This window comes from Chrysochloris asiatica, unplaced genomic scaffold (assembly GCF_000296735.1).
Source record: "Chrysochloris asiatica unplaced genomic scaffold, ChrAsi1.0 scaffold00043, whole genome shotgun sequence".
Taxonomy (NCBI): domain Eukaryota; kingdom Metazoa; phylum Chordata; class Mammalia; order Afrosoricida; family Chrysochloridae; genus Chrysochloris; species Chrysochloris asiatica.
In genome coordinates this window covers 725,630-738,156 of record NW_006408561.1, presented here as the reverse complement: position 1 = coordinate 738,156, position 12,527 = coordinate 725,630, and the positions used below count along the sequence as shown (strand labels likewise).

Below are 12,527 nucleotides of genomic sequence, written 5' to 3'. Positions count from 1 at the left end.
AATTAGATACAGGTTGAAATAGAATACAAGAAAAAAATATATAATTGAAATCCCTTAAGAAGAAAAAATAATAATGATCCAGAACTGGTATTTAATACTATAATCCAAGAAAATTCTTTCTGAAAATGAGAAAACTTAAATCTACATATGAAAAGACCCACTGTGTGCCAGGGAAAATTAACTAGAAACAATCAATCAGAATTAATTATCCTTGCAAAAGGAGATTCATCAGGCAATGAAAAAATCCTGGATGTCTCAAGGCAAAACAATCAAATTACCAATAAAGGCAAAAAATACACTAGTACCAGAGATCTCAAGAGCAATATATACAACAAGGCATGAGTGGAATAATATTTCCAATATATTCAAGAAAAGAAAATGCAAGTCAATGATTTTATATTCGGTTAAATTTTCACTCAAGTATCAAGACTATTGAAAAACAGCTTGGAACGGGCAGGAACTTAGGAAACATTGTATGCAAGAACTTTTCCAGTGAAACATAACTACAGGATGAGTTTCATCCAAATGAGGTAACTTGGGAAATGCCAGAAAAAGATATAAAAGGAGAGAGAAAGTACAATAAGAGTACAGCGCCACCTTGAAAGGATTCTCACTGGACAAATTTGGATAATTAAGGAGGGCAGGGGATAATAACCTATTTCATAAAATAGAAAATGCATCAATATTTACTCATACTATATAGATAAATAAAAAAGGGAAGAAGTTTGGGCTCTTTCTAACACTGTAATGCCGACTGCTAAACATGACAGATAAGAGTTGGAAAGGTCTCCATTTGGCAGTCTTCAGGTGAGAATCATCCTTCTACAACTTTAAACACACAAGAATTAGTGGCCAAGGATAGTGGATAAGGTTTTGAAAATAAAATAAAATGGTATTCAGCAGTATATTATAAGAAATTTAAGCAAGAATTACAAGCTAGAGACAGACTCCAGAAAAAATATCATCCTAAAAATTAATTAATTAATGAAGGATAGAACAAAGGCTGAATCAAGAACTTGAGATATTGTGACCCTAAGTAAAGTTAGCCAGTCATTGGAAAGTTCCAACGGAACACAGTTCACCTAACTTCCCAATCTTTCTCTATACACCTACATCCGCTTTCTCCCTAGTGAGTTGGGCTCCTAATCTCTAAGGTCAGCAGTTCAAAATTATCAGCTCTTCCATGGGAGAAACATGAGGTTTTCTGCTCCCATAAAGATTTACAGCCTCGGAAACCACATGCAGAGAACTGACTTCATGGCACACCACCACCACCACCACCACCATTCACCAAAAACAGCCCATACAAAGACAGTGAAACTATATATAGGAGCTCTGGTAGCATAGTGGTTACGAATCATGTTGCAAACTTCAAGGTCAGCAGTTCAAAACTACCAGCTGCTTCGCAGGAGAAAGATGAGGCTTTCTGCTCCCGTAAAGATTTACAGCCTTGGAAACCCTGTTCAGGGTCGCTAGGGGTCAGAACTGACTCGACGGCACTTAACAACAACAACAGCAAATACATACACATATATGTCCAGTCGGTTCCTACCTATAGCGACGCTGTATAGGGTTTTCCAAGGAGCAGCAAGGAGCAGCAGTGTGACGCATTAGCCCACAGCGCCACACCAGGACTCCATATATATATATCTTTGCAACTATTATAACATGCTGGAGACCTGTTATGGCGCCATAGGTTAATGTGCTGGACTGTAAGGTTGTTTGAATTCACAGTGATTCAAGCTCACCAACCGTTCCTTGGAAACCCTACAGAGGATCGTTATGAGTCCAAACCCACTCGAAGGCACTTAAGAACAGCAACAACTACAACATGCTGCATCTGTCATTTTTCTTAACTTATTAAAATGTATATGGACTTTTTAACCACACTTGGCCCATGCAATTTCTATATGGCAATCAAAATAAATAATCTGGAGAAGACAAACAATGATGAAGACTAATAACCAGATTAATTCCTAATGTGTACACTGCTCCTCTCCTTTTAATTTTATACCATACAAGTTTTCAAAATCAATCTACTACAAATACTCCTAATTATGTTTGGCTAAAATGACAACTCAAAGGATTCCATATGCTAGAAAGCAAGGGCTACAAGGTATATGATGAATTTGAAGCGTAGAGACACAAACCTCAGGAGCACACAGGAACTAGACAAAACCGTTTTCATTAATTCTGAACTAGTAAATTGAGACTTCAACCTCACTTTTAGGGAGTTATGAGGAATACCATTGACTTAACTATTATTAGTATACAAAGTACACATTTATATGTTAAGAGTTCATATTTACATTTAGTGGATCAATTTTACAATGTAAAGTTACAGAATCTTTCAAAAAATTTACACAAACTGCATTAAAATCATCTTCATATTATAACTGTGCTAATCCTGTCTTTGCCATCCCTAAAAAGCATTGCCTTTGAAATATATTTGCTGTCTATGACCCAGATAAAAATCAAGCATAACTCAGGGTCAAGAATAAGAGAAGAATAATTAACGTTTTTACTCCTGGCTTTATTAAGTGCCGAAGCTTCATCAAATGTTTTAAAATCTTTTTAGCTGGAGAACTTTTTCGTCAGATGAAACCTTCTATGAAAGTATGAAAATTTGAAATATAAAAGTGGAACTGTAGTGCTATAGGATAAGCACTGGAATGCTAACCACAAGGACAGTGGCTCAAACCCACCAGTTGCTTCTAGAAAACCCTATGCAGTTGTGGCTATGAGTTGTAACTGACTCAAAGGCACTTAACAGCAACACAGGGGTAAAAGTAGGTACTGGACACCTAAGAGTCCTATCTGCTCTGGAGAATTTCCTTGGTAGCTCAAGGCACCATAAGAAAATTACTTCTGTGAAAGGTTATACAAACCAAACCAAATATAAACCCACTGCTATGAAGTCGATTTCAACTTATAGCAACACTACTGAAGACTAAGCACTTGATCACAGAGTTGGTTTGAAACACAAGGTCAGTTTGAACAGCAAGGCCGATGGTTCAAACTCACCAGCCACAGCCACTCCTTGGAAACCCTATACAGGGTTGCTATGGATCAGAACTGACTCAATGACACTCAACAACAACACCTGTAATGTAAAGACTGCAAATCTTTACAGAAGAAGACTGTCACATTTTTCTCCCGTGAAGTGGCTAGTGAATTGGAACCTCTGATCTTTCAGTTAGCAGCTGAGTCCTTTTATCACTGCACCACCATGGCTACTACATAAGATTATAAGTACAGTATGAATAGGTGAAATAGACATTGAAAATGAGATCTTACTAATAAGTGTAAAAACACATTATTTACTAAGGAACATTATTTACTAAGGTAATATAATGGCTTTTTAATAAGTATTAAGAGGGGGCTTCAAAAAGTTAATGGAAAAATGGAATTAAAATATAACAGACTTTTTCCACACATTTTTGAAGACCCCCTCACAATCTGTAAGTATATAAAATACAAATTATTTGATACTATGCTGTCCTTCCTTGGTGTCAGTTAACAATTTATACAACTGTAATGTTTTAGATCAGTTGTTTTTATTCTGATGAACATATGTCCCAAATATGTGTATAAACCACTACGAAGTGCTAAACAGAGGCTCAGCAAAAACTCCTAATGATGGCAATGATGTTAATTCTGACAAATGTATAATCCAAATTTCTTATAGAAAATATTATATTCTGTTATTTAATAAATAATATGCAAATGTAGAGTCCGGTTTTAAAATCTAATTTTCTTAGTTTCTTTTCTCTACTGAAAGAAAACAAAAACTCTTCCAACTTTAAAACTACTTCAAGTAAAAAAATAAGTAGCCGCTTGCTACTGTTGGCTTTTGTGGAAGCAGAACCAAAGCGCATTAATAGTTAACAAAGCTACAGTATGATATACGAATGAAGCCTTGCATTAAAAAAGTACTTAAGACTGTATTTACAAAAGAATCTCTACTATTAATTATTCAACATTTGGATTTGACCAGAAACCAAAGCATGACTTTATAATGCTCTGTTTAAATGAAGTCTTAATGTTATAATGAGCACTCAATATGGCCAGTTCAGTGAATTTCGGACCTGTTACAGTGCACCAGTTTTTCCAATTTTTTGATCAATGGATGGATTTTAATGTTAAATCAGTTTGGATTTCACTTGCACTTTTAAAATGTTTACTTAAACCCCAAATTGTGCATCTTAATTACTTTACATTCTAAAACTGAATGGAATTTAAATCAATGCATTATTCATAAAGCATAGACATCAGGAAAAACAAAGCTCTGCAGTATTTCTTTCAAAGCTGTTAAATTGCTAAAACATACCATATTTATGCATGCAACATTTAATTGTGTCTTTCTTAACACACAAGCTTGTTTTGTCAGATCAAGATATGCCAAAAAATCTACACCAAACAATTTTTGCCCATAATGAAAGCAATCATCAATCCAAGGATTGTTATCCATTTTTTATTTCATCTCTACATTAAAAAAAAAGAAGTAATTTAAAAAAAATTAAAATTCCCTTGAAATGATAGGATAAATGAAAATGTAAGAGCCTTCCCATAATAATAGTAAGCTGACCCTTTGGGAAATGGTTGACTTTCTCAATACAAGGTATTCAAAGCTCATTCAAAAGTGTTCTTTTAGAATGCAGATATCAAAGATGATGCAAATGTTCAAGAGAAAATTAGAACTTACCAGATGTTCTAATCCAGCTTTGATGTTTCCAGATTCCCTAAAATAGAAGAAAAAAAGTTCTAAATAGTTGCTAAACCTTTGTCTGCTATAATTTATGCTTACCTCAAAAATGTTTTATAATCTCTTATAATTTTTATATGTATCCAATAATGCTGTTTTTAAGGGCAAAATAATTTGCATCAAAAGGGGAAAATAATTTTTATAGCTAATATTTACATACACCTCGAAAATAGGTATTTCACTAATGAAAAATGTTGCAGATATTTTAGTCAGTGGAGAACAAAAAGGATACAAGGATATTATTATTTCACTATTTGCACAATAACATCTATTTAATTCACACCAGCTTTTATATTGGACTCTTAGATGCAACTGGAGGATCAGCACTAGACTATGAACCACAAGGTCAGCAGTTCAAATCTACCAGCTGATGCTCAGAAACCCTATACAGGATCGCTATGAGTCAGAACCAACTCAATGTCTCTTAACAACAATAGCTTTTATATTTGAAGTTATGTTTTTTCTAACATTATTCTGAAAATGTTCAAAGATACGAAATGTTTTTAAAAATGCAGTGTGAATACTTATCTACCCAGTAATTCATGACAGTTCTACAAAGACATTTTACTGCATTTGCGTTATCAAATATCCATCATGCTAGTCATCTACCAATGATTGCATATTTAAATAAAGACTGCACATAAAAAACGATTGTGAGTACATAATTAAATACCTAAATAACAACAATTTTTCCTGATATTAATCTAAATAATTAACAGTGCACACTACACATCAGGTAACAAGATTGTTGCAATACTGAAAAAAATAAAGTTTTACTAAAGAAAACACAAACATCAAATATCATGTTTTAAATATTTTCTTTATTAATTTTCAATGTAACAGGGCATATTGATAGAACTAAAAGTGTAGGTATTTGTGCGAGTAAAAAGAATAATTTAAATATGTTCTTGCTGTTGTTAAGTTTCTGGAGTCAGTTCCAAATCATAGTGTCCCTGTATAGTGCTTCCAAGGAGTGGCTGGTGGGTTTGAACAGCCAACCCTGAGGTTAATAGCCCAATGCTTATCAACACAGCGTCCCACCAGAACTCCAATTTAAATGTACATTTAGTGAAATGTAACAAATAGCTGTTTTTGCTTTTTTAAGTCTACATTTATTTACTAGTGATAAATGGACTTTAAATTTTCTCACTCTGCTTTGTCAAGCAGTATTTTAGTTTTACCATAAGTTCCAAGTCTTAATTTATCATGAAATTGTACTTCTATCTACATTCTAGAAAACAACGTAGAAACCTTCCAACTATCAATAACCTTGCTGCATCCCTGAAATTTAATCTTTTCCCCATCTCTCTTTCTTTCTCTAAAAGGTCCCAAATTTATTTCTTGTATTTTCTTTGCCTAAAATATACTTTCGTTGCCTCCCTCTGTCTTGCAATACTGTCTTTCAAAATATCCCTCTCTGTGTTCAGCTGCCCACACATACTCATGGCTTCCAGCCTTTGCTCCCACTGCCTAACCTGGCACACGGGGCACAAATTCCCACCCCTGCTCATTAGCACTCATCTTTGGCCACTCTGTTCTCTACTTCCCACTTCTAGTAACCTTGGCAATACCATATATCCAACGTCTAGAAATTCAAAGATTTCTGAAACTCATTCTCAGGGTGTAGTCCTGATAACAAATGACAGGAATTACAACAAGTTGTGATAGAAGACTAATATATACATGAACGATTAAAACAATGCATTTATTAGATCTGGAAGTCAAATGCATTTTTTAATTTTTAATGAGAAGTATATATTCTTATATTTTTGTGCAGCTTAATATTTAAACAAAAAATAATCCACATAGTGAAATGTGTGCGTACCACATATGCATACACACACACACAAAATGAATTGCTCCCATAGATGACTCACAGGTCTGTCTGATACTAGCTCTTTGTATAAACATCCAAAGATATTCTATGCCGTGCTTGTGTATATCTTCCCCCCTCTGTTGTCTTTAATCCTAAACAGAAGCAAACTATGCATACTCTTTTAGACTTTCATTTGAGAATACATTCTGGAGTTTCTTTTATATTACATCCACTTCATTCTCCCTCCACAACTCCACAGTCATATAATGGATTTTATTAGAAACTAATATTGTGATGAAAAAGTACAAAAATGTTGAGATTCAAAGTACATGTCTACAATTCATTATCTGACACCTGGGTGGGGGGTAGTTTCAGATTTCAGAAAGATAAGGTGTATGTACTATACAAAGGGGCTTCAATAATTTGTGGAAAATGAAATTCAAAGACAATGGAATTTTTTCTCTTGTATGTTACAAGAGTCCTGGTATAACACTATAGGATAAGCATTGGACTGCTACCCTCAAGGTAGGCAGTTAAAACTTATCCATCCGCTTTCAGAAATCCCATACAGGGTCACTATGAATCAGAAGCAACTGGAAGGCACAAACTAGTCCACCATGTATGTTATATAACACTGCCAGCAGGGTCTGTTGCTGCATCTTATCATTATACACATTAATAATTCTGAAAAAAGCATATGAATGTTCACACAAAGTTGCATAAACAAAATCTACAAATAGTTGCATGTCATGCCAGGGTTGTTGTTGTTAAGAGCCAATGAGTCGATTCCAATCCATAGCAATCCTATATAGGGTTTTGAAGTAGCAGCTGGTGAGCTTGACCCACCGGCCTTGCAGTTCAAACAACTTTGCAGTCTGATGTATTAGCCCACAGTGCCACACCAGGACTCCCTGTCAGGGTAGGTTTCACCATTAAATGAGTTTGCCATAAATTTACTGGAAATCTTCCAGATTTCTGAACTATTTGTACTTTGGAAATAATAAGAAACTGTTCTTTCCAAACAAAAAGAAAAGTAAGCTATTACTTTGTTATATTTTCAAATAACTTTTTAAATTACATGATGCATTAAAAAAATATGGTATGATTAAAACAGAAACTCTATTTCCTATATTCCTTCAGAATATAAGAGCAAACAATGACACCTAACTTCTCAGCAGAATCAGTGGGTACAAGAAGAAAATGAAGTAATTATTTTTAAATTAAATACTAAAATAAAAGAACTATGACTGTAAGTCTTATAGTCACAGGGCAAGCACTGGACTTCTAGTTACAAGTTTCAGCTGCTCCTAGGAAATCCTATACAGGGTTACTATGATTGGGAACCAACTTGATGGCACTTGACAATGATCTATCATGTAAGAAAATATAAAAATACATGAATTCTCAGCATACAAGGTCTCAGAATACTCACCACACAAATCCAAGAAGTCTAGAAAACACAGCAAGTAAAGAGAAATAAAGTCCCAGAAGAAGTTACCAGATAAAAGCAGGTTAGAAGTGGTCTAGAACTTAAGGACTAAAATATAAATCTAAAGAAAGTCCATCCAGAAGTGTCTGGAACTAAAATACCAGAACAGACTAACATAGGCAAGGCTAGGGATGACTAGTCAGAATGAAGTAGGGCAGGACTAGTTTGTGAAGAGATCAGAGCAGTGATAGCAAGCTAAAGAACCTGTTTGTTTTGTTCAAGCAATACATTTTTATGAGCTTTACATGGGGTTTGTTGTTACTAGTGTTTAAGTGCCATCGAGTTGATTCCAACCCACAGCGACCCTGTATAGGGTTTCTGAGGAGGAGCTGGTGAGTTTGAACCGCTAACCTTGTTATTTCAAATGGCTTTGCAGTCTGGTGCATTAACCCACAGCGCCACACCAGGAAGGACTCCCTTTAGGGGGCATATAAATATTTTATGTTACGCTGTATATTTTTAAGTTTATATTATACACTCCTGGTATGGCACTGTAGAAGAAACAGTGAATAGTCAATCACAAAGTTAGAGGTTCAAACCTACTAGCTTTTCCTTGGAAACTCTATACATGGTTGTTATGAGTCAGAACTAACTCCATGGCACTTAACAACAATAACAATAGAACAGTAGACAATTCTACCTAGCCAAAACAGAAAAGAAGAAGAAAAAAAGACAATAGAGCATCATATCTGATAAGGAGTTGGTGTGAGTGATAATACTTACAAGTCTTTCTACAATGGAAATTACATTTGACCCAATGGAATGCGGAAATCATCGGACAATCTCTTTGATATCTCAAGCGAGTAAAGTTTTGCTAAAGGTAATACAGAAACGGCTACAATCATACATTGACAGAGAACTTCCAGAGGTTCAAGCTGGATTCAGAAGAGGCCGGGGAACAAGATATATCATTGCTGATGTCTGGTGGATCTTGGCTGAAAGCAGAGACTATCAGAAAGATGTTTACCTATGCTTTATTGACTATGCAAAGGCTTTCGATTGTGTGGATCATGACAAACTATGGACAACTTTGAGAAGTATGAGTATTCCAGAACATTTCTGTACTTCTGAGGAATCTGTACCTAGACAAAGAAGCAGTTGTTTGAACAGAGCATGGGAACACTGAATGTTTTAAAATTGGGAAAGGTGTGTGACAAGGTTGTGTTCTTTCACCATACTTATTCAACCTGTATGCTGAGCAAATAATACGAGAAGCTGGGTTCTATGAAGAAAAATGTGGTGTCAGGATTGGAGGAAGACTCATTAACAACCTGCGATATGCAGATGATACAACCTTGCTTGCTGAAAGTGAAGAGGACTTGAAACATTTACTGATGAAGATCAAAGAACACAGCCTTCGGTATGGGTTGCATCTCAATGTCAGAAAAACAAAAATCCTCACCATTGGACCAATAAACAACATTCTTATCAACGGAGAAAAGACTGAAGTTGTCAAGGACTTCATTCTTCTTGGAACAACTATCAACACTCGCGGAAGCAGCAGTCAAGAGATCAGATGACGTATTGCATTGGGAATATCTGCTGTACAGGAACTTTTTAAAGTACTGAAGAGCAGAGATGTCAGCTTGAGGACTAAGGTGTGCCTGACCCAAGCCATGGTATTTTCAATAACCTCATATGGATGTGAAAGCTGGACAGTGAATAAGGAAAATCGTAGAAGAATTGATGCCTTTGAGTTGTGGTGTTGGAGGAGAATACTAAAAGTACCATGGACTGCCAAAAGAACCAATAGATCCATTTTAGAAGTGCAGCCAGAGTGCTCCTTGGAGGCCAGGATGGCTAAGCTTCGTCTCTCATACTTTGGACATATTGTCAGGAGGGAACAGTCACTAGAGAAGGATGTCATGCTGGGTAAGATGGAAGGTCAGAGAGGAAGAGGAAGATCCCCAACGAGATGGATCGGCCAAGTGGCATCATTGATGGCGTCAAGTGTGGCAGCGGTATTGAGGTTGGCCCAGGATCAGACATTGTTTCAGTCTGCTGTGCATGGGGTTGCTATGAGTCGGTTCTGACTCGATGGCACCTGACAACAACATATGTGATAAACTAATCAAACATTTCAGATTTGGCAAAATACAAAATCCAGCAAATGTGTTATTTATAAGAAACATACATCAAACAAAAGTCTTCAGAAAGGTTTAAAATAAAGGAGTAGAAACAGATGTGACCAAATAAATATAAACCCAAAAAGAGCTAAGAGAGGAATTTTAATATAACAAAATATATTTAAGGGCCCTCCCAAGAAAGGGGGAAAGGAATAAAATACAATTCTTCAAGAAATTACTATTTATACCCAAAAAGTTTGCATACATATAAATCTTAAAATGTATTACATATCAGGATGCCAAGGTTACAGCAACTTCTCCATGAAAAATTTTAGTTTTACTTTGGGCAAAAAGACAAAGAAGACTGGTCATCTCAAAATAACACAGATGAAGCATTATGAGTAAATAAAACAGTAAGGTATATAATTCTGGTTCTAGAAGCAGAACATCTACACGCAAATTTCAGTTCTACTATAAAATATTTTCATGAGCTTGGAAAATATCAACCCAACTTCTCTGAAGCTCAGATTGCATATCTATGATGTGAGAATTGCAATCCCCAGTTATGCAAGATTCATTCCTAAATGTGTCTTTAAGTTTAATTCGTAGGAAAATCAAAAAAGATGCATACCATTTTTATTTAGCTTTACTTTAGGAGCCCTGGTGGCCCTGTGGGTTAGTGGTTCATACCTACCAGCTGTTCTGCAGGAGAAAGTTGAGGCTATCTGCTCTTGCAAAGATTTATAGGCTCAGAAACTCTGTCTAGGGTTGCTATGAGTCAGAACCTATGCACTGGCAATGGGTTAAAGCAAGAAAAGCTCTGAATCCTTTTCCATGATTTAAAGCTATATATATGCAGCAAATGCAGTATGGCATTGTAGGGTCAGAACTGGAGTTCAACCACAAGGTTGACAGTTCAAACCCACCAGCTGTTACTTGGAAACCCTATATAGGGTTGCTATGAATTGGAACCAACTCAACTGCACTTTACAACAACAACAACAATAATGCAGTATGTGAAGGTGATTGCAATGAAGAATTTGTTGGAAGTGGGCTTTAGTTCAATCTTTTAAAATGAGGGCAAATTTACATGACTTTAAAGGGCAAGTGTGAATTGTTCATAAATCTTACACCAAGGACTTACTGTATATAATACTTGTCTTATCTGTCATATAGAGTGTGAAAAGACGCAGCAAAATCATGTATATGAAGGTTCAGTAATACCTGCAAAAGCCAAAAACTGTGTAAGTGGAAACCGGTCATAGAAGGAAAATTCAAATATTTTCCATTAAAAGGAGCAATAGAAAAGTGTTAAGAATGCACCCATCGAAGGTAGAAAGCTTGAGACCCCAAACAACAAAGCGGTGTCTTTGACTTCTGGCTTGCACAAGTTTCACTGCATCATCTAAATTACAACATGCTATAGAAATATGTTATTATGATGAATGATATTTAAATATAAAAGTCTTATAAGTGATTTCAAAACCCTTAATGAATTTTAAAAACAGAATAGCAAGGTCCAAGACATCGACAGGGGGATCTTGAAACAAATGGTATAAAACCTGTCCTCTTTAGTGGTCTGTCTCCTGGGTTGTCCCTGTCATGACTTCATCAATATTTGTGCAACTCTTTTTGCCCTGTGCTGAAAGCAGACTTAATTCAATTATAGGTCTCAAAACTGATAAAATGGTCCTGAAGTGGAAAATGGGAAGAGATTATTGGCAAATGAATAAAGATTTGTATCGAACTAACACACAGGAGTACAGCAGGTCTTTTTTTAATCATTCCCTGTCTTAAATCTTCTGGGAACCATGAGTTTCCCTTCCCCTCATTCAGCACATCGATTTCTGAATTAGACTGCAATATTAAATAATTAATATACTTGCCATGATTGATGTTTTGCATTAGTTGAATATTAGGTTATCAATCAAAATCCACTTGGTTTAATGTAATAATATTGAAAAAGTGTCACGGGCTGTTCATCCAATTTGTAGTTGAGGCAGCACAGATAGTAATGTTGGCATAACACAAGGCTCGAAAGCAGGAAATGCAAGGGCTCAACATGTTATGAGGCAGACATTTTGAAACTAACTGGGACAAGGCTGCGGTTGTTCTAAATAAACCTCGTGGCACCTGTCGGTTTCAATCTTAGGTCTGCTTCCAGCAGGAATATGCCAAGAATCAATCATGCCATGGCAAGCAAGGGGAAAAAAAAGATACTATTGTACCTTTATTGCACAGAAATTTCATTATTTTGCCAAAATAAATATGTTCTATAACCAGAAGCGATTGCTATGATAAAGCTATTCTATTCTCTCAAGTAATTTCTAAACAAAAAGACTAAGGTATTTTTAAATCAAATCTTACTAGGAAGAGACTGACTTAAAAAAA

At 35.6% G+C, this 12,527-nt stretch overlaps 1 protein-coding gene across 1 annotated transcript in view; it reads right to left on the bottom strand.

Annotated features, from left to right (window-relative positions):
* RSRC1 (arginine/serine-rich coiled-coil 1) overlaps positions 1 to 12,527 on the bottom strand; it is a 534,244-nt gene that overhangs the window by 276,166 nt on the left and 245,551 nt on the right. The window contains exon 4 of the mRNA XM_006861773.1: positions 4,706 to 4,742. Coding sequence (XP_006861835.1) covers positions 4,706 to 4,742 — 37 coding nt within the window. The remainder of the gene's footprint in view (positions 1 to 4,705; positions 4,743 to 12,527) is intronic.